The sequence below is a fragment of the Condylura cristata genome, unplaced genomic scaffold (genome assembly GCF_000260355.1).
Source record: "Condylura cristata isolate star-nosed mole 26May11 unplaced genomic scaffold, ConCri1.0 scaffold00024, whole genome shotgun sequence".
Taxonomy (NCBI): Eukaryota; Metazoa; Chordata; class Mammalia; order Eulipotyphla; family Talpidae; genus Condylura; species Condylura cristata.
In genome coordinates this window covers 31,173,874-31,201,592 of record NW_004567125.1, presented here as the reverse complement: position 1 = coordinate 31,201,592, position 27,719 = coordinate 31,173,874, and the positions used below count along the sequence as shown (strand labels likewise).

General features: G+C 42.2%; 1 protein-coding gene and 1 pseudogene across 1 annotated transcript in view; both read left to right on the top strand.

Moving 5' to 3' along the window:
• Window positions 1-20,232, top strand: part of NWD1 (NACHT and WD repeat domain containing 1) — a 61,856-nt gene extending 41,624 nt beyond the window's left edge. Inside the window, exons 12-18 of the mRNA XM_004688642.1 lie at window positions 1,428-1,700; window positions 8,631-8,721; window positions 9,937-10,091; window positions 11,614-11,890; window positions 14,683-15,233; window positions 17,897-18,002; window positions 19,931-20,232. Of these exons, the coding sequence (XP_004688699.1) occupies window positions 1,428-1,700; window positions 8,631-8,721; window positions 9,937-10,091; window positions 11,614-11,890; window positions 14,683-15,233; window positions 17,897-18,002; window positions 19,931-20,232 (1,755 nt within the window). The remainder of the gene's footprint in view (window positions 1-1,427; window positions 1,701-8,630; window positions 8,722-9,936; window positions 10,092-11,613; window positions 11,891-14,682; window positions 15,234-17,896; window positions 18,003-19,930) is intronic.
• A 4,439-nt stretch (window positions 20,233-24,671) lies between these two features.
• On the top strand, window positions 24,672-25,428 carry LOC101620334 (annotated as a pseudogene).
• Window positions 25,429-27,719: the final 2,291 nt, after the last annotated feature.

Here is a 27,719-nt window from a genome sequence, read left to right as displayed (position 1 = left end):
AAAAACAATGTAAAATAGTTCCCTAGAAATTCTATGTTTATCATAAATTGAAATGATAACATTTGGACATAGTTAAATTAAAATGTTATTTAACATTTTGCTTCTTTTTACTTTTTAAGAGATGATTAGAAAAGTTAAATTTAGTTGTACACATTTTAAACATTGATTTCAAAATTGATTATAGAAATCATTTTTTATCAGCAAAAGTTTACAAGAACAACAACAAAAAAAATCCAAAATTAATCATTTAACATTTATGTGCTTTTACTTTATTTGGTGTCCATGTTAATTTTATGGAGTATGTGCACAGGTATAAAACAAAAATGGGGATAAGACCCTACATTCATTTTGTAAAACAGCTTTCTCCACGTAATATGTCAAGAATATTTGCCTATAACCATAAATGTGCTTACCAATTTCTTAAATTCTATTGCCTGGTTCTGCTACAGCTTATTTAAGGAATCCTTACTGTCAGACATATACGCTGTTTCCAATTCTTTGTGCTTTTGAATAACTGAAATAAATGTGTAAATGATGAAAACTTTTGATTCCCCCAAAACATAACTACTAATAGCTTCCTGTGACCAGAAACCTTACAAGTAGCACGATCAGTCAATTAAGACTGTTACATTCACCATATTTCATATGTTGCACGTATTATATTATATACTATGCTCTTACAAAGAAGTAAGCTAGAGAAAATAGAATGTTATTAAGAAAGTCATACAGAACAGAAAATGCTTCTAGAGTGTTGTATTCAAACATACCATAAGTTAATACTGTCTGTTTAAAAGAAAATCCACATACAAGTGAGTCTGTGAAGTTTAAAACCATGTGGTTCAAGGATCAGCTGCATATGTGTGTGTAAGTGTGTATCTCTCCATTGTTTTTGGTGTAAACCCCAGAAGTAGAATTAATCGGCAAATACTTAGTAGGTTATTGCTGATAAAAAGATACTTTTCTGGTGAGGCTAAACATGAAACCTATTTTAACCATGGAGATATATGTGAATGCATTTGGCATGTTCTTCCCTCCTGGTCTCCCCCCCCCTACATTTTTAAAAACATTTTATTTAGGACAATATTAGATTTATGGAAAATTCATAAAGATACTATGGAGAGTTCCTTGATGCTATGGCTTTGATCCAGCCTCTTCAGTGTCAACAGCTTTGATAGTGGTAATTTCTATCAGCCTAATTTCAGAATTTGGATTCGTCAATTTCTCCACAAATGTCCTTTTAAATATCCCAGGATCCAACCCAGGACACCTGGATTGGACACCACTCCTTTATTAATTTTTGAAACTGGTAGAGTCTTGAAGATATATGTGTGAACTATAAAACAAGACCAGGGCTTGCATTCAGCTCTGGGACACTTACCATCTAATTCTCCCACTGATATGTCTCTTCCTGATCATCATTCCTTTAGATCAATGCATGGAATCTGGAAACCGCAGAGCTGGTTTTCCGTATCCTGGGAGACGTTGCTGATCCCTGGATGTGCATGGCAGCCTTGGCTTCCAGGACCATACTCCTGACAGTGTCTGAGGCTGGTGTGGTCAGTACGTGGAGCGCCACCACAGGAAAGCTGCACGGCAAGCAACATTTGTCCAGCGTCAAAGAAGAAGCACCTACTTGTGGGGTCTCAATCCAGAAACAGGGAAAGATGGTTACTGGATTCAGCCAGGGCTCCGTATCTTTGGTAAGCAACTTTACTGTATATGATGCTAACATCAACTCAGCACAAAAGGACCCAGATGTCCAATAAGTTGGGAGAGACCGTCTCAAGTTTGATATATTTTTTAAAAAAATATTTATCTATTTATGCATACAGAACTGGGGTACAGGCCAGTGGTGTGGGGTGGTGAGAGGATTCACCAGAGATAAAGTGGGGAGCAAAACAGGCAGATAAATGAGGTACACTGCTGAGGGGAGCCGTGGGCGGGCCAGGAAAGGACTGCCACACCATGTGGATCACCTCCAGTGTGGGGATCGAACTCATGCTGAAGTGGCTTTAGCTTCTTATTGCTGTGCTTTAATCTGCTGCACCACCAGTGAGGACCCTGATCTTTTAATAAATGACTCGTGGCTTCTTAATTCTCGCAGTTCATAATTCAGCACAGTTCAAGAAACATCTAAGGGTCTCCTGGAGTCTGGCCAATGAGACAATTATCACAGTTTGCTCCGCTGTGCTTCTGGCCCACCCTGAGCGATGGTTCTGGAAGAGTCTGCAGAGATGTCCACACTGGACATCTATGGAGAGTTCCTACCCAGCTGGTTCCATCAATGGTTGGGTGGTAAAGCATTAACATAAGGCCAAATGTTCTGGTAGGATCAGGGAGAAGGTCAGAAGCAGCAACAACAGCAACCCAGGTTGGAGGTGCAGGAACAAGGTTAGCAGCTTTCAGGAGTAGAGGAGAATGGTGAGAGGACATAGACAGGGCTCCAACAGTGACGCGTGGAGAGCCAAGGGCCATCCGGGTACTGGAGGGGCCTCGTGCACAGTAGCCCAAGTCTGCTAAAGGAGCTCAGCCTATGGAGGGAGGTGGGTTGTCAATGACACGGTCGTACTGAGAGGCAGAGCCTGCTTACGGTAGAGAGAGGCAGGGTGTTCTCGGTGAAGAACACTACTGAGAGAGGCCATCTGGGAAGACCTTCCTGGGGAGGCAGCCTTGGAACAGGATGGTAAAGGTGGGAAAAGTGGAGAGCAAGGGAATGGGGGAGGTCACGGGAGAAGGAGGACTGTGCCTGGTATTTCAAGGAAATAAGAGGCAGAGTGGGGTGGATTGCACCTGCTGAGAAGGTGAGGGCTTGAAGGGAGGAGGGGATTATAACAGCTAAATATTCATCCAAAAGCTTCATATATCTGGAACTTGTGGCCTTAGTGCCTCCCTGGGTCTCCCTGGCACAGGCACTAAGCACCACAATGAAAGAGAAACTTATTCCTGTCATGGGGTCTCTCAGTCGTTTAATTGTACTCCTTTTTCATTCTCTGATTATTTTTAATAGACCTAGAAAGAATGTCAACTTTGGGATCAGACACACTTGAGTTTGAAAATCCATCTTAACTTTATTTTTGTGTACTTTTTAAGATTTATTTTATTTATGTATGCATTCAAAATCCAAGGGTATGTGTGTGGTGGGGGGGAGGGAGGGTGGGTACGAAGATTCACCAGAGACAGAATGGGGAGTAGAACAGGCAGATTGACTAAAATACACTGCTGAGGGGAGCAGTGGGTGGTTCAGGAGAGGTCTGCCACACCATGTGGGTCGCCTCCCTGACCAGGCATTGAACAGCAGTAACTGCTGATAGCTTCATAGTGCTGAGGTTTAACCCCTTGCACCACCAGGAAGGCTCCTTTGTCTTTTTTTTTTTTTTTTAAAGATTTATTTATTTGTTCATACAGAGCTGGGGTACAGGCCAGAGGCTCAGGGGCGGTGAGAGGCTTCACTAGAGACAGAGTGGGGAGCAGAACAGGCAGATCGGCGAAGTACACTGCTGCGGGGAGTAGCAGGCAGGTCAGGAGAGGTCTGCCACGCCATGTGGTCACCTCCGGGGCAGGCGGGAATCGAGCTCATGCGGAAGTGGCTTTTAGCTTCTCAGTGCTGTGCTTTAACCCGCTGCGCCACCAGGGAGGGCCTCCTTTGTCTTTAATTGATTATATTTTGGAGTTAGCACAGCACCTTCTGTGAGCCTCAGTTTACCCATCTATAAGATGGGTGGGGGAATGGCACCTACATCCAGAACCAGAACAAGGGGTAGGCAGACATGCCCAGGCTTCCAACCCATGGAGATGGGGACACTCAGATGTCACTAAAATGAAGTAGAAATATGATGCTTGTTCAACTCATTTCTCCCTGTACAACCCATGTTTGGTGCCCATCTCTGTCTCTTCAATAGTCTCTATTCTTGAAGCTGTTCTTCTGTCAGTCCCAAGTATAGTGATGGTAACATCTTCTGTTAAGCACACATCACTCTCAAGAAGCTGCAAAGATATTTTCACATCACTCACTGGGTCCCTATTTATGGCTGAGCCAGCTTTTGTGGATATTATTATTATGACTGCATGATGCACTTCAGCAAGAAACCATCAGGGAACTTTTAGGAGCAAGATTTATTACTCTCAGTTCCTGAAGATGCCAGCACACGTGAGGACCACATGGTTAGGTCTTGGGGGAGTCAGGAAGAGAAAAGGCTATGAAAGACAGAACCTGGCCTCTTCATTTGCTAGAATCTGAGGGTGGGCTGTCTAGGGTCCACTCTTATTGGCAAATTTAAAAGATATTACCTAGAATTAGGGCAAGGGAAAGGAGAGGTGGGTCACTCAAGTGGTCAGTTATCTAGGTCACCCAGGGCTTTCTGAAAGGAGGAACTTCACAGGTGGTGTAGTCTAATTCCTAATCTGGTTAATTTATTGGTAGTGGTTCCATGCATCTGGTGATATGTTTATTCAAGATGGATATATTTGAAATATCTCAGCGAGCAAAATCGTTGTGTCAATCACTTGCATTACAGCTGCATATCTGCAACTCTACCCCTGGGTTGTTTCTTTGATGACTCCCCTTTGTGTCCCTCCCCCTCCCCATACACACATAGCACTCTTAGACTTTGTGTTAATGCTGCTGGAAGCAGCCCTTATCCAGCCACTTATGGAGCAGGTGGATAGAACCCCAGGTCCTGGCCCCTCTATAGGGAAACCTGGGGCATATTCTACATTCTCTCTCAGAGCAGCCTCAGCAGAACTGAGTCCCCCAATAGTCCACACTGGTTACTGGCTTGATGAGTCACATTTACCGGATGCTTTCCCTTCCCTATCTCAATTCTGTGGTGTCTAACAGTACTTCCTGAGATCAACTCCCAAGTAAATTACTTGCACCCAAATACTATTTTCAGCATTTTTCTGAAACAACCAAACCACATTCCTGGCAAAATGTTTATATTAGGGCAGAAAATTGCAGGCAGGACTGGAAGCTAATCCTTAACATCCCAGAGTGTTGTAAAGTAGAAATAGCAATCTCATGATTCAGAAAGCTGGTGGTTAGGCTGTAAGAGATAGGGGTTCTGGAATCTGACCAGTGCTCAGATCTCAGCCCTGCTGCACGGAAAGTCTTGATATCACCCTCAAAACATTAGAAGGTAGTAGTAAAACAAAATTAACTAAGACACAATCAAACCCAACAATCAGACCCAGCAGAAGTGCAGATGAGATTGATTTGGAATCCTCTAACTAAAGGCCCAACAGAAAAGTGTGACTTTTTCTCTGGGTAAATATTATTTTACACTCTACTGTTATTTTACATACAATGCCCAATATAACACAAAAATTATGACACACAAGAGAAGCAAGTGGCACCATAATCAGAGTGAATCAATCAGTAGAACACACAAATGATTCAGATGTTAAAATGATCAGAAAGAACTTCCAAATATTTAGGATAATGTGTGAACAGATGGGGACATTTCAAAATTCAAACTAGAGAGAAGGATCAAATGGAAATGCTAGAAAAGAAAAAGAAGAATGTCAAAAATGAAGAATTCGTTTGATGCACATAAGAGTACATTAGTCATTAGAAAAAGATCAGTGAATTAAAGACAAATTAGTGGGAATTATAATATAAATATAAAGGATAAACATGAGTGGCAATGGAATTAAGCATCTGAGAGTTGTGAGACATTGCCAGATGATTAAAAGTACAGTCAGAATCTCTGGAAGAAAGCAGAGAAAGAGAATGCAGCAAAATAAATATTTGAAGTGGGAATGGAAAAAAAAATTCCAAAAATTTATGCAAGATACAGTCCACAGATCCAAAAGCTCATACAGCCTTCAGCAGGGTCAAAAGAAAGAGAACTTCATTTTGGCAATCAGAATCAAACTGCTGAAAAACAAAAGATAAAGAAAAAAATTCAAGCTGTCAGAAGAAAAAAGACCCATTCCTTTTAATAATTCTCCATAGTAAGAATTGTAGCTGACTTTTTATCAGAAATTATGAGGACAGAACACAATGGAAACGATGGGGGATAAATAATAAAACCTGTCAAGCTACCCACCCAGTTATTTTTATTTTTTATTTTTAAAGATTTATTTGTGCACACAGAACTGGGGTACAGGCCAGAGGCTCAGGGGCGGTGAGAGGCTTCACCAGAGACAGAGTGGGGAGCAGAACAGGCAGATTGACGAAGTACACTGCTGAGGGGAGCAGCGGGCGGGCCAGGAGAGGTCTGCCACACCATGTGGCCACCTCCGGGGCAGGGAGGGATCGAACTCATGCTTTTAGATTCTCAGTGCTGTGCTTTACCCCGCTGTGCCACCAGGGAGAGCCCCACCCAGTTATTTCAAGTTTATCCTTCAAAACTAGAGATAAAATAAAGATATTTTTGAGGCAAACAAAAGCTGAGTGAATTTGTCTTCAACTACTTGGCACTGTTAGAAATGCTAGAAAGAAGTTCTTTAGGCAGAAGGGCTATCCTGTCATGTCATGACATTTCCAGGAACCATGGACCACATAGGTGACAGGTCTCCTAATAGGCTCGGTATACAGTGGTGATTGTGTGATTACAGTCGATGATGGTCACAGAGGATGAAATTGCCTAATGATGAAATTCTTACAACATACCCCCATCATTATAGCCTGACTATAATATCAGATGGAAGCCCAGTGAACAAAGGACACTGAAAAGGGCAAACAGAAGAGAAAAAGAATGGTCAAAGCTGTGGAGTAGGAAAGTCAGAATAAAGACAAGGAGCCTGAATGAGGAGGTTCCCTAAATCTCTAGAACAATCTGGTTGCAGGAGGAGCATCTGTGGGCCATTAGACCTGCGAACTACAAAATGGCCGTTGTAGGGATGTCAACCAAGAGTCTTGTATTGAAATGGCATAAACTTACAACGAAGATTTAAAAATATATAGTAGGACACCATCTTGCTCTGATAGAAATTAACATACACATACTGGTTCAGGCACAACTGTAAGGTTTCATGTGCTAGTTTCATGGGACAACTCCAGACTCAAACACTCATTTTGAGCCCAGAGAGCTGACTGTGACTTGCCTTTGTTCATTTAAATTCTCTGAAAGTTTGAAACTGACTCATGCACGGAGTGATGCTTTTTACCAGGAACAGAAATGTTATTTTATTATCTAAATGTTGATGTTTTTAAAACTCCCAGGAGTTGACTGGTTTAGAAAAGTGCTTGTAATGGAGCTCTTATTTTGAACATAAAAGTGAATATTTTTATGAAAAGAAAGTCCATTTCTAGCTCCTATTGTACTTCTTCATGGGAGTATTCATTGGGGAGGCCCTTAGGAACACAATTTTGTACTGTTGATCAAAATAAAAAATTACACTCAAATCCAGCAATCCTGCATCGTGGAATTTCTAACTTCTTGCACATGTGCACAGCTGTGAACTTGATGTAGGTGAACTTGAAATATAATTGTAAAAGTATTCAGTCTTATTTTATGTGCAACTTTGAAGTAGGGAAACATGAAAAAAAATTTTCAACTTTGCTCACTGTCTCGTGAACGACAGTACACTGTGTCTGCTTGAGCATACGTGGGGCACTGTAGTGGTGGGCAGAGACGCAGACTGCCCTTTATCGGTGACGCCGACTGCCCTTTCTCGGTCCAGGGGAAAATCCTGTTCAAATCTGACACGTTTCATAGTATCTGAGGGCTTCAGAAATGCACCCCTGTGTTAAAATAAGACCAGCCTAGATAATATTTGCTGCAGTATTATAATATGTCATAACAGAGCATGATCTCGAATGTCTCTTCACAGGAAGCAGTGAGGTGAATGTTCGCTATTACGGGAGATTCTATAGCTCTAAAAAATCAGATAGGCTTGAGCAGCTGTCAGCAGCCTGTGCTCTGCTGCCTATTTCTGTCCATCCCTGAATGGTTCTGTGATTCAAATGGTTGAGAGATTAAACAAATCATAGTATCGTGATGTGAAAATTCCATGGACTCAACATTTCAGTGTCCACCAATGAAGTTTTATCTGGGTACAATCATGCTCATTTGTTTTCATATCGTCCTTGGCTATGCTAGAACAGTAAAGTTGAGGTAGTCTGCATGCAAAGCTTAAAGCATTTGCTGTTTCCTAGGACAGTTTGCTGACTGACTCCTGGCCTTGAGGTGCTTTAAAGGACATACAGAGTTTCACATAGTTCTCACTGCATAGTAAACATTAGGCAGGGACTTTCTATTTGTCAACTTTTAACCTTAAAAAAAATGCTAAGATGTACCTTCTGCCATTATCTCTGTTACAGATAGACAAACTGTATTTATCTGGCACCAACCTATTTCCATCTTTCTTGAGATCTCCAGAGCGCCTCTGGGGACAGGTGCTAGAATGTTCTCAGAGCCCCTGAGTTAGTTACAACACCTTCAGCAGTGATAATAATAACTATCAGTTTGGGAGGGCTGCTTTTGTGTATGTGCGCTATAGCCCTGGGAGATGATCCTGGTATTGACTCCCACTTAATAGGTGAGGGAACTTAGGCACCAAAATGAGGAAGGTTGCTTAAGGTCCCAGAGTCAGTGAGTGGCAGAGCCCTGTGGCAAATTCAAGCCCCTCACCTTGAACCCTTAACCCTATGGAAATGTTTGATGGGCATTCTTGACTCTGCACAGGTTTCCTCTGAAGGAGACAGACTGCTGGAGAAGCTTCCAGAAGCTGTGGGGTTCCTGGTGGTCTCTGAAGATGACTCCCTTCTTGCTGCAGGTAACTTTGAGCTGTTTTGGGTAAAGAGGAGACAGCTCTGGATTTGGTTACTTCAACCCTGCCCTTGAAACTTAAAATCCCCCCTCCAGGTGGTTGTGTTCTATGTGCCAATGCAACTTTATGGGTGCTGAAATATGAATTCTTTTCATGTCATTTTCACACATTTTCATGTCACCTCCACACAATAGTAATCTTACGTTGATTTTTTCCCAATTACTTAAAACTGCAAAAACTAGTCCTAGCTCATGGGCCATACAGAAGTAGGTAGCATTCAGTTTTGGCCCGTGCACTAGGTTAAGACCCTGCTTTGGACTAGCATTTTCTAGCATTTTTGAGCTTTGGATTGGTAATCTTTAAAATGGCAGTTCTCTCTTCTGGATAGTCACAAGATAGAGGAGGTCTGAGTGCACTGAGAGTAAGTAACCGACCTAACCTCTGCCTTCAGGGAGTTACCCGCTAGCAGGAAAGATGGGCAACTAGCTAGCCACAACCTAGAGAAGTTGGTGACATAAGACAAGATTAGGGTCAATACAGGGTTCCCTTCCTTAGTCAAAACCTATCAGGGAAAGCTTGCCAGCAGAGGTGACCAACAGATACTCCGTAGGCTGAATTTTGGGGGGATCCATTTAAGGTTCACAACCAAATGGAGCAGAAGATAGCGTGATTTTCCATGTAACCCCTAGCCATGCCCCATACACAAGCTTCCCCCACCATAAATTCAGCAGTGGATCGTGTATTTGTTACAACTGATAAACCCACATGGACATTGTATCTCGCAAAGTCCACAGTTTACTTTGGGTGTTGTACACTCTCTAGTTGTGGATAAATGTATGATAATGCGTATCCATCACTATAGTATCATACAGGGTATTTTCACTGCCCCCAAAGCATTATGATTTTATGAAGCCATTTCCAGGGTTCAAAAACATGTTAGACCAGTGTTGACCATAAGTGACACATGACGCTGCCCAACTTTTTGCTGGGTTCTGTGACATCATGATAAACCCAAACAGATTGGAATCTCCCTCTTGTGAAACTGTTGATGACTGGTAACCCTCCACCACTGCCACCAACTGTAGGCTATGTGAGGGTGAGGTTGTATCTATCTTGTTCACCACTTGCACATTGTAGGTACCCAGAAAACTCATTATTGAACTGAATTTCTTTCAAGCTCCTCAAAGAATGAAGGGCATCACCTAGTCCCTGTTGTTTCAGGCTTTGGAAGATCTGTGCGGATATTCTTGGCAGACTCACAAGGATTTCATCGATTCATGGCCACTGACCTAGAACATGAGGACACGGTAGAGACGGCTGTCTTCGGTCCTGACAACAATCTGATTGTCACTGGTTCCCGAGATGCACTCATTCAGGTGAGGGGGTGATGTATGACCCTCATCTCCCCCTTTGGAACAGAAAGTATAATTCTTTAGGAATCTTTGATGTTAAAATACAAAAGCAAATGAAGGTAAAATACAAAAACAAATGGAGGATGGAGAGGAGGGGTCTCTCATGGAGACCCCGAGAGGGACATATCCAGTGTTTAGTGAAGGAAACAGTATCTCCACCAAACAGGGACACCTGGGAGGGTTTGGGCCTTTGGAGTGGAGCAGGGTTGGGGGCAAGAGAGAGGAACATTAAGCTCAATGTTCTGAAAGCTGAAGAGAAAGCATGTGATAAATAGCAAATAAGTAACAGATTACTAACATCCTGGTCACCAAATGTTTCACATTCCTGAAGAGGCCCTCTGAGAACTTTCTTCATGTAGGTCATAACAATTTGAATTTATATGTTTTGAACAAATGATTTATTTTGGAAAAAATTTTAGGATTTACAGAGCAGTTACAAAGAGAGCATAGAGTCCCCGTATAGACATCTTCTTCACCTGGCCTTCCCTGATAGCAACATTTCAAATTATCAAAACCAAGAAATTAACACTGAACAATACCATGAACTCATCTCCCAATTTCATTCTTTCCCACAAACATCCTATTTTTCTTTCCCACCAAAATCTTATTTTTCTTTTGGATTCCAGGATCCAATCCAGGATCCTACATAGCATTTAGAATCTATTGATAATTACCATATTAAAAATTAGAGGTGAGACCTCTGTGACATAACTATAAAAAGTATTGTGATTGTGAATATCTTGAACAACTGTTAGAATCATCACATAAAAATTGCACTTGAGTTAGTGGGAAGTAGAATTAAACTGGTTCTATATTGTTGCTGCTGTCAAGTAGAAATCATGAAATATTGCCTATGACAATCATAATCATAGTCTATGATTAAGAAAATGTTTCATTTTATTGTCTATTTAACTAAAAATTAAAGGTAAAGACTAAATACAAAAAAAAAAAATCAGAGGTGAGAATATCCCAATGTATTTTCCCATTACTTCATTAACAATACATGTGGACATAATAACATACTTCTGTGGAAATTACTCTATTTCCTGAAGTAAATATGGAAACTCATAAGAAGAATATAGTATTTCATATTTTGGTATACTTTTCCTGTCTGATTCCAAGATTGCTGGATTCTCATCTTTTGAGTCCTCATTCTCCTATGGTTTGTTACCTTCTGGAAAACTCCAGTGCCCACTTGTAAGAGGAGGAGAGTATAAAAAGGCAAATTGCATCTTAATTATTATGCAAATACTTTTGACTTTTGCAAAACACCAAAGACCTGGAGGAGCCCTCCTTGGGGTTTCCTAAAACACACTTTGAGAACTGCTGTGACAGCCCATCAGTGAGATGTGAGGATGTTTGAGGGGCTGGGGAGGTGTGAAGACCCTTGAACCACAACTTTAGAAGCCACAAGGTAGAGAAATGGCCCTAGCATGTTTCCAAGCTACTTCAACATAAGCTCTGCCTCTCTGCTTTCCTTCCTCAGGTGTGGAGTTTGTCGGAGCAGGGGACCCTGCTGGCCATCCTCGAAGGTGTAGGGGCCCCTGTGAACTTGCTGGTGCAGGGTGGGCCCCTGGTGGCCTCTGCTTCCCAGCAGTCCTCGTCTTTAAAGGTCTGGAATCTCACCCATGTGCAACAGTCTGGACCCTCGACCCCGTTTCTAGATCGCACAGGCCTCACTGCTGTGTCTCACAACGGAAACTATGTGTACTTCCCCAAAATTGGAGACAAAAACAAAGTTACCATTTGGGACTTGGTGGAAGGTTTGTAAGATAAAAGCATTTTGTGGGGATAAGAACTGAAACCCATCTTGGTCTATTTAGCTGTTGTAACAAAGCACCATAGCTGGCACAGCTTAACAATGGACAACTCTTTCTCATGGTTCTGGAAATTGGAAGTCCAAAGTCAAGGCACTGAAAATGGGGGTCTGGTGAGGGCCCCTCAGTTGCTTACAGCCTTTTCATTATCTCCTCAAATGGCAAAGAACTGAGAGAGGAGGCTAGCTTTCTAGTGCATCTTTCTGTGCAGACAGTAATTCAATCACAGGGATCCTACCTCCATGACCAAATCCCCAAGGCCCTTACCTCCGACTACCATCACCTTGGGAGTTAGAGCTTCAATATATGAATTGGTGACATTCAGTTCATAATGCCCAATAATTCCAGTCGGGTTGGAAATAGCTAATAGAAAACAGGACTCAATTTTATAAATTTCCAGGAAAATCTGGTTATTATTGTCTAATTTACTCTCAAAACAAGCAAGGGTACTTGCGTGTTGAGGGAAGTTCTGAGGAGAGATCTGAGGAGGGGTGTGAGGGAAGCAGAGGAGTTGGGGAGCCCTGGACAGGAAGTAGTTTCAGTCTGATTCTGAGCATGAATTTCATGTCGGAGGATCCTCCTCTCCCTCCCCCTCCCGCCCTTGAATCAAGGGCACTAGCTTTTTGTATTACCATGTCAGAGAGTCAGTGCCCTGGCACTATCTTTGGGGGCATTTCCAGATGGAAGACACTCTTCACCCAATAGCAATGGGTACCAGGTGTGGGGGTGAGTGGCAGCAGTGGGAGCTGGGCACATCACTGATAATATCTATTGCAATCCCCTCTGAAATAATAAAGGTATTGAAATTCCTTGTTAATGATCAAATAGAGTGAGAAGAAAAATTCACTCGAGTTCAGTGAGTTGGCCAATGTTTGTTTAGAGCCAGCTGTGACTGGATTCTGGGGGTTGACAGAGAGCAAGCCAGATGCTTGTGGTGGGGCAGGAGATAGGAGCTGCAAACTTCAGTCCTCAGGCCCAATCCAGATGCATCAATTTGCTAACATATTATCTGTCATATCTAGAGGACAGTTTCATTGCTGTCCACTAATACCTTTGCTGCATAACTAATTTTTTTTTTTTTAAGATTTACTTATTTATGCATATAGAACTGGGATGCAGGCCAGAGGTGCGGTGGGTGAGAGGCTTCACCAGAGACAGAGTGGGGAACAGAACAGGCAGATCCACTAAAATACACTGCTGAGGGGAGCAGCAGGCGGGTCAGGAGAGGTCTGCCATGGCATGTGGATCACCCCCCTCGCTGGGGATCGAACTTGTGCTACAGTGACTGCGATAGCTTCATAGTGTGTGCTTTAACCTGTTGCACCACCAGGGAGGGCCCACTGCATAACTAATTCTTATTAGAGAAACAAAGTAAGTAGTTGACAGTTTGGTTTCATTTCTCCATTGACCAAAGTATGGCAAAATCAAGTCTTAGCAAACTGATGTGCTATCATGTTCTGATATAATAGCATTCAGTCTGGCTTCATATTCTCAACTTTCACAGTTGGAATATGGTCACAAAAAAAAATTGTAATGTGTAATACTGTGAACAAATGCAAAACTCAGGACAGTTGCTTAGGTAAAATCCACAAAAGAAAATTAATTATTTGTGCAGTATTGCCATGAATTTACACACTTCTGGAAAAGTATGGGATATTTGTGTGGGGGAAGAGTCTTCCTCACCCCTCTTTTAGTATCTTTGGCCAAATAACAAACATGAGATAGTTAGCCAGAGAAAAGACAAATTGAATTTCATATACAAGGAGGCCGATAAGATATGAAACCTGGTGAATGATTAAAACAACCAGTTTGTATAGTTTTTCAACAAAGAAGCAATAAACCTGTGAAGAACAAACAGGACAAAGGAAATCTTGAAAATTTTGGTTTGGACAACTAATGTAGTGAGCGAAGCAGAGCTTGTTTGTAAGAACACCCCTGTCTCCGCCAGTGCGGCTCTGAATGCAGGGGGAGTCCTTTCACATAGAAAGGAGGAACAGCAGAGAAAATGCTTTTAGGAGAAAGGGACCTTCAGGGTACAATTCAGTCCACCACTGTTTCTTTGATTCAAAATAATCAGCATGCTGCTACTTTAACATATCCTGGGTCAGCCTGATCTGGGAACCAACAGAAACCAATTTAGAGGTTTTGTACTTTTTGCAATATATCTGTATTCAAATATTTCATGTTTTAGCATTAATGTTTCACATTTCATTATGTCCTTTTGAAATGCCCTCTGATTTTTTCTCTTTTGCAGCAAAATTGTCTTATGATGAATTAGTTACTCAGCAAATATATTTGCAGTACAATGACCCAAAACCATTGTTTGTGACTGCTTTGGGGCTATTAAAGGCAGGAGTGAGTGGTTGCAAAGAGCACTTCCAGCCTGCAAAGCAAAAATAATTACTGCCTAGCCCTGTTCAGAACTTTGGAAAGGGAACCCTTGGGATGAGGTCTGAAAAGTCACAAACACTCCAGGATGGAAAAAAACATGGAAAAGCATGGATGTTTGTCAGAAGGGAGTGGGAAGTCATGGAGAATGGTTAGGCAGGGTAGTGAGATGATTCTACTATCACTTGAAAAGCTTGAATGGTTGGGGGCAAGAGTGGAAATCTGGAAATTTGTAGATACCAAGTTGAAGATTATAATAATGAAAGCATTTTTTAAAAGTCCTTAAAAATAGGAAACATGGCTCTAGCATTCTCTGACACATGCCTGATGTGGTCTTCTCTCCACGGCAGGTGAGGAACAAGATTCCCTGGACACCTCCAATGAGGTCAGGTGTTTGGAGGTGGCCGAACAGGCCAAGCTCCTCTTCACTGGCCTTGTTTCAGGGATCGTCCTGGTGTTTCCACTGAATTCCAGGCAGGATGTGATGTGCATCCCCCCTCCAGAAGCCCGGAAGGCCGTCAACTGCATGGCGCTGAGCAAGGGTGAAGAGCGCCTGGTTATCGCCTATGACAACATCGTTCTGGTGCTGGACATCAGTCCTGGGGACCCCTGTCCAGTCATTGATGGGCCAACTTACACCTTCTATACCCAGCTGCCAGAGACCATATCGAGCGTGGCCGTCCTGGCCGACTACCGCGTGGTATATGGCATGACCAATGGTGATCTCTTTCTCTATGAGTGCGTAAATTCCAAAGTGTTCCCTCTGGAGGCCCACAGGAGCCGAGTCACCTGTGTGGAGGTCAGCCACAAGGAGCAGCTGGCAGTCAGCGGGTCCGAGGAAGCACTGCTTTGCCTCTGGGACCTGCGGGAATGCAAGTGGCTGTTTGAGATGAGCTACACGGTGCGTGGCCCACACACCCCATCCATGTTGAGGCCGGTGTCTGAAAAGTGACACAGGCATCCCTCATGTCCAGTTCACTGGGTCGGGACTAGGATGAGGCCAGTGATGTTCACCTCCAGAGCAGCATTTAAGCAGTAACCCCAAACTTGGCAAGTGAGAGAAATACTTTTTTTTATTATTGTAATAGTTTATTTTTACATCATTTTGTGGCTTTTTCCATTCCCATGGACTTCCCATCACCAATTCACCCAAGTGCCATCACCATAGTCCCATGCACTGAGAGAAACACTATTTTAATGCAATGTTTAAAAAGACCAAAATGAATGCAAAAGACCCAGGAAGACAAGATAGCCATGTTCAAAAGCAGGATCAAATCCTGTGCTGATACAACCTTACTTTCCTTACCTTAATCTGGCCTGGGTCATTCTTGCATCCAGTGATTTGATTGCACCAGCTCTGCTGCCCGTTGCCAGTGCCAAGGAAGTAGCTGTGGCCAGGACAGCCCCCTCCCACCTCTCAGAGTCATGTTCTCATGGGCAAGACACTGTGAGCAATGTGAGGGCAGGACTTGTTTGTGCTTGCTCTCTGAGATAGCCCCGAAATATCCTTGGTATTCAATAAAATGTGAAATAAAGGCAAAGCAGCAAATATTGATGGGTTGTGAAGAAGAGGGTTTTGAAGAAAAATAAGGCAAGTCAAAAGATGGAGTAGCAAGGGTTGCTCCTGAAAAAGGTCAAATAGGTCAGGTGGAACAACATTTTAGGCAGAAGGAACAGCAACTGTTGTTTTTTCTGAGTTAATAGAAAAATTTCTTAATAAAAAACTTGGAAGCGAACACTGAAAGCATGATCTGTGCACTTTTTTAGAAGGGCACAAAGTGAAAATATAAATAAAAACAATACCAAAAAATTTATTAAAAATATTTTTATAGGCCCTCCCTGGTGGTGCAGCGGGTTAAAGCACAGCACTGAGAATCTAAAGCCGCTTCCTCATGAGTTCGATTCCCGCCTGCCCCGGAGGTGACCACATGGCGTGGCAGACCTCTCCTGACCCGCCCGCTGCTCCCCTCAGCAGTGTATTTCGTTGATCTGCCTGTTCTGCACTCCACTCTGTCTCTGGTGAATTCTCTCACCCTCCACATCTCTGGCCTGTATCCCAGTTCTGTATGCACAAATAAAATCTTAAAAAAAAATTTTTTTTATATAAAAAATAAATATATAAAAAGACAATACCCACCAAAAAAGCAAAATAGAATTACACAGACAGTCGCTCTTAGAGCTTGATCCTTGGCCTCTCCCATTATCACTCAAGTGAAATATAAGAAGTTGGGCTTTTCTTGTCTCTGAAATAGGATGACAAGTGTGACAAATCTGAAGAGGGAAACTAGGGACTCCTTTACTTATGAATGTCTTAGAGTCCACACCTATCATCTTGTAAGATGCTGTTATGATTTTATCACTATCAAGTCACAGAGATATACAGTCCTATTATAGATTATATAACGTACACGATTTAATATAGCTTCATATTGGCAAAAAGAATGGCAAAATTAAGGTAAGGAAAGTAAGGTTGTATCAGCACAGGATTTGATTCAACCTAACCTTGTTAGGTTGATGTTATTCCATTTTTCAGATGGGCAATGAAGCTTTTCCTTAAAGTGCAATATGTAAAAATTGTTAGTCAATACAGGGAGACTACCTTGTAACTCAAAGAAGAGGGACTGTGTGTAGTTTCATCTCAAAGGGCCTTTGACCCACTTAACTTATTTATTTTTATGAAGTCACTCTAAGTGTAGGATATAAGTAATTTTTTGTTTAGTTGAGATGGCAATCACACCCAGTTTTTTGGTACTTGTTTTTAAGCAAACTTAATTTTTGGAATGATTTTAGATTTGCAGCAAAGTTGCAAGAGAGTTCCCAAATACCTCTCACCCAGCTGCCCTGAATGGTAACCTCTTATATAACGAGAGCATGTTTATCTAAACTAAGAAATTAGTGTGGGAACAATATTATTTCATCTAGAGGATTATACTCAGTTTTTAAATGAATTACCTTTTTCTTTTCTAGGATCCATTTTAGTATCTCCTGTTGCATGTAGCCCATAGCTTTTTTTTTTTTTTTTCAGATTTATTTATTAATGCATACAGAACTGGGGTACAGGCCAGAGGTGGGGGTGTGTGTGAAGATTTACCAGAGACAGAATGGGGAGCAGAACAGGCAGATGTGCTGAAATACACTGCTGAGGGGAGCAGTGAGAGGGTCAGGAGAGGTCTGCTGCTCCATGTGGGTCAGTTCTCTGGCCAGGGATTGAACTTGTACTGCAATGACTGCTTCATAGTGCTGTGCTTTAACCCACTGTGCCACCAGAGAGGGCCCAGCACATAGCTTTTAATTAAGTACAATTATAGTGAGTACTCACATAACCAAGGCCTTTTAAGAAATCAAATCCTAGAATTCCAGTTGTCTGATGCAAAATATCACTAAGTCCTCAATCTAATATCTGCAAAGATGCATTTTGATTCTAGGATATAGAGACCCATCTGCCCAGATTTCATTCCATCTATTCCCTCTGGGGAGCTTACAAGCCTTGCTTCCTGCCAGATACCTGAGAGCTGATCTCCTGGATGCAGTTCAAAATACAGATGCTGTTGTCTTTTTTGACAGAATTCCTACTGTAGAGGAGTCCAGTGTGCTTGCTTCTCCAAGGATGATAAGTATGTGTTTGCTGGCTTGAAGGATCGTTCCATAATCGTCTGGAGTGTATTGGATGGTGAGTTATTTTACTTCGAGGGAATTATTGGGCCTAGACCCAGAGAAGAAGGGTTTATTCTGGGATTCTGAGCATTAGGAGGACCCCACTGTGGTCTCTTTTGGTCTCCCATGTTAGGAGGTGTCTGAAGGCCCAGGAGCCAGGTGTGCCTCCTCTTCGAGATGCATGCTCTGGGTACCTCAGACTCCAGAATGTCCTTCCCACTGGTTCCTGAGCCCTCTGTAGGGCCTGAATGGGCCTTGTCCTCAAAGCCATCCTACTGAGAGTAGACTGAACCCCCATTGTGCAGACAGAGGTTCAGAGGGTAGCCATAGCCAACGGGCGATACATGTGGAGTTTGGAAGTAACAGCTGGGTAAAAACTAAGAGTCTGAGAGATGGGTGACTTGCCAAACTCACCTAGCGAGTAAATGGCAGGCTGTGGTTTGCAGCTGGTCTTCCTGGTCCGGTACTCACCTTTGTCACTTTCTATAGAGAAGGAACCCTGGCAGTGAGTATGTCCCTCCCATAGTTATCTCTGATGGCTGGAAAAATTGAAGTTCAGAGAAGTTAAGAGAAACTTCCAAGGTCATAAAGCATTGAATGAACATCAGGTAGTATCAACTATGTTGTTATTGAATATATTATAATCAAATACATAGTTGTCCAACACACTATAATAAAAAACATTGGGGGCCCTCCCTGGTGGCGCAGTGGGTTAAAGCACAGAGCACAGCACTAAGAAGATAAAGCCACTTCCTCATGAGTTCGATACCCACCTGCCCTAGAAGTGACCACATAGTGTGGCAGACCTCTCCTGACCCGCCCCCCTACTGCTCCCCTCAGCAGTGTACTCCATCAATCTGCCTGTTCTGCTCCCCACTCTGGTGAATCCTCTTGCCGCCCTGCACCCCTGGCCTGTACCCCAGTTCTGTGTACACAAATAAATAAATCTTTAAAAAAAACACACATTGGAATTGAACACATAGTAATCAAATACACTGGAATGGAATATACATTAAAGCTGAAAATATTCTAATTAAATACATGATAACCAAATACATTATAATCAAACACATAATAAAATGCATTGCAATAGACTACATTATATGATATGTACATACACATAATATGCATAACTACATATACATAATAACCAAATATATTGTAGCTGAATACATTGTAATCAAATACATTATAGTCTAATATAGCAAAGAAAAAAGTCTCACAAAAGTCTCACAAAAGTCCCAGATGGCTGAGAAGCTGAGGTCTGTAGATTGTAACCTTAAAAGCCCATCCTGTGGAGCTGGAAAAGATCATGCTTAGTGAGATAAGCCAGAAAGAGAAAGAAAAATACCGGATGGTTTCACTCATAGCAGGAGTATAATGGATCAGGCGAGAAAATAACAAAAATAATGAACAACCATATACCAGAGACATTTTGCGGGGATGGAGTGGGGAATGGGATCAAAAACGGGGGGGGGGGGAGAAATGCACAGGATTATGGTGATGGCACATGGGTGATTTGGTGATGGGAAACCCGCGGGGATTACAATCGAGATGGGAAAAAAATGTACAAAATGATGTAAAAATAAACTTTTGTAATAATAATAAAAAAAAAAGCCATCCTGGGTGAGTTCACGATCTCTTTTCCTTCTCCTCCTCCACTAATAATAATATTTGTCAAATGCATTCTGGGTCAAAAATAATACTAAGCACCTGTTGAGGAACATTTTCAAATTTTCAGAATTTCCCTCTGCAGGTGGGAAATGGGAAATTAGTTACCATTTGCAGATGAAGAAAGAGGTACTCTGTGAGGTTGAGTGTTATCATGCCTAAGCTTGTAAAGGGCATGCGATTTGACCCCATGCCTGTCAACTCTCAAGCATGTGAGATTCGCTCTCTGTCATCCCCATTTTCTCACTTGTACCCTGTCTTCCACCCCCACAGGCACCCTGCTGGCGGTCCAGTTTGTCCATGCTGTGGTGAATAGAATCATCCCAACTTCCAATGGCTTCATTGCCCCCACCCGACATGGCTATCTTATCCGCGAGCGTTTCCAATGCCCTTCCGCAAGGGTCTCACAGCAGGACCCTCTCAAAAACTTCAAGAAGGCAGTATGGATGGTCAAATCCAGGCAGAAGGAAGAGCTTGCTGCTGGTACAGAAGCTCGCCAGGACTCAGAATCAGGGAGCATGCCAGAAAATGAATCCAAATCTAACAAACGCTCTCAAGTCTGCCTGCTGGTGTAGAACCCCATGTGGGGTCCTGGGGCTTCAATGAGTTTGCCTCTCTTAATCTAACTAAGTCTAAAACAAAGAGAATGTATGTGCTGGTGGATGTGTGGACCCAAAGCCTCAGATTATGCAACCCAGATTCATTTTTCACCATCATTCCAGCCTTTGTGCCTTCTTCTGGGCTCCATTCACAGACCTGCCAGCTCCCCTCTCAGTTAGCAACAAGGCAGCCCTCATGTTGCTATCTTCAAGTTCTACAAAAAGAGAACTTCCCTTTCCAACAGTTGAATCAAAATCTCGGCCCTAATTCTATTGGCTTCAATTGGCTCGTATGCCTATTTCAGAACCAATTACTATCTCTGGGAGAATGATTAGCCAGTCTGACCCAGTGCCCTCTGAGGACACAGTCAACACCACCAATTATGTGATTGTGCATGGGAGAGGTTGGGTGCAGAGAGTAATGGAGATGATGGGAATGTGGGGGCCATGTGATCTGAGTGGCTTGAGTGGCATGGACACCCTGACTCTTGTTAGAATCACCACAGAGAATCCAGTTCACTGTTATGGGGACTTCCTGTGGTTGTAAACAGAGCCAGAAACCCATTTTATGTAAAATATTTTGTAGGAAATAGTCCCATTTCTAAAATGAGTTTAACGGCAATTGGCTCAAATTTACATCTACAGGCACATTTAACTTGTGTGTCTCTGATTCATGAGTGGACTTCCTGACCAAGCTGGCATAAAAACATTAAGTAACTTATAGCTCTTCCATCCTACTCCCTGGTCTCAGGATAACAATGCCTTTTTACATGAACAACTGGAGATTTTTTGGAAGCAGTTGGAACTAGCTGCCAGTATCTTTCTGCTGTGCTTTTGAGCCACCTTCAATTCTTGTAAATCCAACATTTGAATTATTTCCATACTGCTTAGGTGGATATTTCTTCTTTGCCCATGGCTTTCTAAAAGCCCCAATTGCTTCAAGGGCTTTTGCTACAAAGGTAGGAGAATCCAGTCCTTCAAGGTGCTATTCTTTCTCCCCTCCATTGGATTTCCAGAATTTCAGATAGAGCAAGCAAAGAACAGAGGCTTTTGAATGGACATGACCTTATTGACTATCTCATTTATTCATTTCCCAAACCTGGCTTCCAAGGAGGGCTTTGACAATTCTGTAAATATTAGCATTTCAAAAATTCCATTAAAAATATTTTCAATGGTAACTAAGGTGCATTTGTTGGGCAGCAGGTTTTTAAGGTGTTGGAAAAAACTAAGGATTCTCCTGCCATCACCATTTAACTTAGATTTTGACAAAAGCGCCTGAAAACCTAGCCATTCTTTCCCACCACTTCTCTATGAATCAGGGATTTACCCAATGCAGAAATAAAGCAGATGTTGTGACCAAGTAAGATTTCATGTACAGTTTTAAAATTAAAAAGTACGTTCATCTCCACATCCTCAGTAAGAATCAACTGCTTTGTACGGAAACACTTATGTGAACACAGGAAGGACACATTTACTAATAAATGTTACTCTGATTCATTGCTTCTATTGAGGCCTCTGCAGTGTGTTTTCATTCGAGAAAGCTTAGTGGCTATGAATGTTTTACTAGCACTGTTTTGAGGAGGAGCCAGACAGAATGGGAGCGCCGTCATGGCCATACGCACCTGGTTCTCTTTCAGCTAAACAGGACCACATAATGCATCTTCCAAGCTAGCACACATTTAAGAGTGAAGGGGGACCCTTGAGATCTGACCATAGACCCGAAGTGTACAGGGAGGGGCAAGAACAAAGTGGAGGAGAGAGTACAGTGAGCAAGATAGCAGATCATGGGTGATTTGGTGGTGGGCACTAGTCTGATGGCACCCAAGGGGCAGATCGTATACTTACAAAAGATTATCAGCTATGAAACTCCCTAGGACTTCAATAAGGTTAAAAAGGGGAGCATATTTAACAAGTACTTCTGGACTACTAAAAAAACTAAAAGTCTCAATACAATTGGCATCTACAGCCCCCCTGCTACACACAGCAGGATTCAATTTATGTTAAATTCCAGAGACTTTTAATTTGAGATGTAATTGATACAAATAACGTTATATTAGTTTCAGATGTATAACAATTAATTTGATATACAGGCACACCTTGGAGGTCTAGCAGGTCCCATTCCAGATCACTGCAATAAAGCTAATGTCATATGGGAGTCACACAAAAATTTTGGCTTCCTGGTGGATACTTTGTCATGTTTATACTACACTGTCATCTATGAAGCATGCAAGAGCATTATGTCTAAAAACAAAGTTAAATGTGGTGCAGAGACGAGAAGACAGCAATACTGTGGGAGCAATGCAGCACTCCACAGACTGGCTGGAGACAGGGTTACCATGAACCTCAGTTTGTAAAAAAAAAAAAAAAAAAGTCACCAGGAAGTGCACTAAGTGAAGCACTAAAGTGAGTTGCTACCTATCAGATGATCACCACAGGTCTAGTTAACAATCATCACCATACTTAGCTGTACATTTTGGAGAACTTTCAAAATCTACATTTTGTAATTTATTTTAAAAATCCAGGCATGTCCCACTTAATTTGAAAAACATTCAAACCTACAGCAGAGTTGCACTAGGCCGGGCCCAGGACGGGGAAGATCAGACAGTCAACCACAGACACAGCTGAAGGGGACACCAAAAATCTCAATAATCAAAAGGAATGATGTTTTTTAAAAATATTTTTTTAAAAATCAAAATGGGTAAAAAATGTATGATGAACAAAATATCAATGTTTTAAATAATGATGGCATCTCAGCTTGCCTGAAATTAGTCTCACTCACCTCACCTTGTTCCAACCCTGGGAACATCAGGACACTTCACGCTGTGAAAACCTAACAGGCAGGCATCTTTTAAGAATCAGGTCATTCTATAGAGCCACACACACCTATGAAACTAACTATTGTTATTTAGTTTAATATCTTTTAATAAACATCTTTTATTTTCCTAATACCTATAGCAACTTTTATAGCTATTTCTTTTCAAGTTAGGAAGCAATCAAGCTTTGTTCATGCGTTGCATTTGGTTGTCTCTTAACTTCTAAAGTTGAGCTAACAAACCACAGCCGGCAGTTCTGTTTTGTTAAGTTTTCTTGGCAAGCAGCCTTGCCCACTCATTTACATATTGCCTGGGGCTATTTTCTTGCTACAGTGACAGTGAATGGGTGGCCCCAAAGCCAAAAAGATTTACAATCTAATCCTTAACAGAAAAGTACGACAATCCTGGTCTTAAGGCTTATTTAGATTCAGGGCAAACATTGTTTTTTAATGAACTTTGCTTTTTAAAGCAATTTTAGAGTCAGCCAACGTGAGCAAAAGTTAGAGATTTCCCACTTAAGCTGCTACCCAGTACATGAATAACTCCCTTCCCCGTGACCAGACTCCCCTACCAGTGTGCTGCTTTGTTATACTTCATGAATCTATATTGGCACAGCATAATCTCAGGGTAAATATTTTTCACAAGGTTGTTTCATCTTCATAATAAATAGCTGCCAATTTAGCAGATGAAAATATCACCTATTTATTATCTCAGTTTCTGTGCATCTGAAGTCCTGGTACAGTGTAGCTGGATTCTCTGCTCAGGTATTATAGATGTCAGCCAGGCCAGAATTTCATCAAGGGGCTCAAAGTCCTATTCTATACTCACTCAGGCCAGTGAGCAAAATTGAGCTTGTTGTGGTTGTAGGGCTGTGGCTCTCAGTTCTAGAGGCTGCCTCTCTCCATAGGCAGTTTGTGGGCATGATTGGGTCCTCCTTTCAACATAGCAGGATTATATTTCTCTGCTGCTTCCAGTTGCTGAACTCCAGACACTTGTAAAGGTTATCCCCTGGTTAGGCCAGGCCCATCTGTAGTAATAATAATAATAATGTTTTAATCACTGTCTGATGAACTCAAATCAACTGATTTGGAACATCAAATAACCTACAGGATTGCTTCCACTTTGCTGTATGGAGTAATGTAATTGTAGGAGTGACGTTTATTAGAGTCAGATGTGTGGTCAAAACTCCAGGATGGGGGAATCACAGGGTACAGGCAGCAGGTGTTAAAGATGTCAGTACTATCTTAACAGGCTGCCACAAATAATTCTGGACTTTTGAGATTTGGGTGATAAAGTTTGCCAGGTGGGAGGATAAGATTAGCTGAAAATTTGATCTTTTCATCTCATCTTTTAAATTTCATGAATATAATGTCCAACAAAATACTTACCTCCAAATGTTATCTTAATGCTGTGAAAGCTGTGAAAGGGTAAGGAAATCTGTGTTCCAAGGCTGGTCTGTTTAAACTGTCAGCTCTAAGGGTTTCAATGTACATTTGGAAAGTGGATCCAGACCACCACAGTAAAGCAAATACTGTGGTAAAGACACGCAATTTTTAGTTTCCCAGTGTACCTAAAGTTAAGTTTGTTGATGAAGACCATGCCATGGCAGCTGCCTCGTCCCCAAAAAAGATGGAGGGAGGCTGGTATGGCTTGGCAATACTGGGTTCCCCTGCTTTGACACTGTGCAGCTGCCAGCTTGCCTTCCTGCCTCAGCTGCACCAAGCCTCCCCCTGCAGACTCTTCCCTTTCTGCTGCACATGCCACTTTGCTGAGCTGGTTTGTGCATTTTAGGAATCATCTACCCAGGACAAGTGACTTTTTCTCATCTGAACCACCTTCTGAGGGCCTCAATCTTCAAAGACCAGAGACTCTGTGGACCTCCAGTTCCTGTCTGGTGCTCATCTCTGCAGGGTCTATGAATGTTTAAGCCTGTGAACATGCTCCAGATGTCTCAAGGCACATCACTGCAGTAAGGAGCATCAGACTCAAGGCTGGGGGTTGGTTGTATACAACCAGATTATATGGGCAATACAATTCCAAACTACAACTTCCTTTTTTTTCCAGAATATGAACAGAAGCAGGAAGATGACACCTGAAATTGTGGGAAACACAGATGACTCTGAGTTGACAGGCAGCATGGGTGAACACCCTGCGTAGAATTAGATTCCATGGCAAAGCATGAATCCAGTGAAGACAAAAATTTCCAGAATTTTCAAAATGCTCCCTTGCACCAACAGATTCTCAAATATGACCTTATATGCATTCCTGGTAAAAAAAAAAAATGACCATCAGGAAAATAATACTCCTAATTGCCCCCAGGGGTGCCAAGAGAAAATTTGAATTCCACGTGATGCCTTAGTTGACCTCTACCACCCAAAGGCTGGTGGATTGGGCAACAGCATTGATTGTGATGTGTTCTCAATCTTCATATGTGGTACAGCTGTGGACTGCACAAAGGAATTTGGGTACGATGTAACAGATTCACCTCAGAGAATCTGAGGTGAATGACTAATGCTAAAAATCTCCAGCCCTTGTGATTCCATTTCTAGGACTTTGTCCCACGGAAATGATTGTACCTGAGATAGAGGTCCAATGATGGTGTAAGTATGGTTTACAATATCTAAATATTAGCAAAAGTAGTCTATTCAGAGACAGGAAGTAAATCAATTTTGATGCGTGTGACCAGTGACTGCCATGTGATCTTAATTAAACAACGGCTGTGCGCACCAAGTACGATAGTGCTCCAAACTGATGCCAATATACCAATCTAGGTGGAATTCATGGCAAAATATTTCAGTCAGAAGATTTGCATATGTGTATGTGCACAGAAATAAATCTGGAAAGATATACAATAGGCGTGAAACAATTACTCATGAAGGGTGGGACAAAGTGAAAGGATTTCTTTACTGAAAGTTATGTTTCTATCTACAACAAAAATGGGTTAATTGAATACTAACAAGTTATGTTTACACTATTCTATCATGTATGAAGTATGCAATAGCACTCTGTCTAAAAATATTCACATTTAGTGACAAGTGACATAGAGGCAGGAAGGGAGCACAAGCTGCCGAAAAAAATGGTGCCAACACACTTGCTCTATGCAGGGTCACTGCAAACCTTCAATTTGAAAAACAAAACAAAACAAAACAGTATCTAGAAGTACAATCAAGCGAAGTGCAATAAAATAAGGTGTGTCTGTACTCTGTGTAGGTGGCAATAGTTAAGAAAAAACAGTAACTTAGCATGTGTTGTGCTTTTAAAGAACAAGAATGAAAGGCTGCATTGCACTGTTGCATACATGTGAACACATGTAGACCCACCCATGTACACACGCACACATGCACACACACAGGTACACAGCAGGCCAAGGCAGAATTGGCTTATGCTTCCCTGCTCTCCAAATGAACAAGGGCGTCCTCTGACCATCTGAGATTTATGAAAAAAAAAAAAAATGAACAATGCAAAATGATCCTTGAAATTTGAATAGAACCATCCTCCCTGAGGGAGAGAATGCCTCCTGGCAGCCAGCAGCCCGCATGCAGTAGGTTCTGGAAGACAGTCACCAGCAGGTTGTCTGGTGACTTCAGAAGCTGCAGGCTGCCCTAGCTGTTGTTTATGCAGGAATGTACTGAACCCTACAGAATCCCTTTCTGGGCTGTGAGCCATCAATCCTCAGTGCTCCTTCCCTTCGCCCCACATCTACCCAATACCACACCCTCTCTGCTTTACTTTACTTTCCACCCCTTTCTTTCCACCTTCATTGCCCCACCCTGGTCAGACACCACTGTCTGTTCCATAAACAGTATAACTGCCTCCTTGCATCCTCCTTGGCTGTACTCCAATCCCTTCCCTGCAGAGCATTTGCTTCCAAATTCAAAGCTGTTCAAGCAGCTCCTTGTGTAAAAGTCATGTGTGCTTTCTACTAATGCTAAATGACAAGACAAAAATTTATCTCATCCCGTAAGGATGAGTGGTCTGCCTATTCAGGCCTCTCCACAGGCCTCCTGTGTTCCACCCTCCCCCACTTCCAAATCTACAGTCCAAGAACATGGTCTTTTTATGCTCAGTCCTTCAAATGTGCTCCACTGCCTTCTTCCACAGGGTTCTGCAAGGCCCTCTGACATTTTTGATAAATGCTACCCCTCCTTCAGAATGCAGCTGGGGGTGACATCCTCTGGGAAGCCTTCTTCATTCCATGCTAGACAGGTCTAAGTCTTCCTGTGGCAGGTTATATTTTTCAAAAATGGTCATGGCAATATTTCATGTCCTCCATACTATTCTAGAAACTGGCCACTCACTAGGTTCTGATGTCTGTTTGTCCTCCTCTTGAATTTGGGAAGGATTTTGTAATAGCCACCATAAAAAGGCTACAGTGGAAATTATTTTGTGTGACTTCTAAGGCTGGATCAGAAGAGACAATAGGACTTCCACCTGACTCACTTGCCCCCTTCATCACCCTGATAGGTCTTGGAACACTACTGCCATGCCATGAGGAAGCTGAAGCTGCATGAGGAGGACACATACATAGGGTTCTGGCAACAGCCCTAACACGGGTCTTGACCTATAGCCAGCAGCAACTGCTGGACACGTGAGTAAGTAAACCTTCAGAGGATTGCAGGCACCCAGCTGACACCAAGAAGCCAGAGAGGA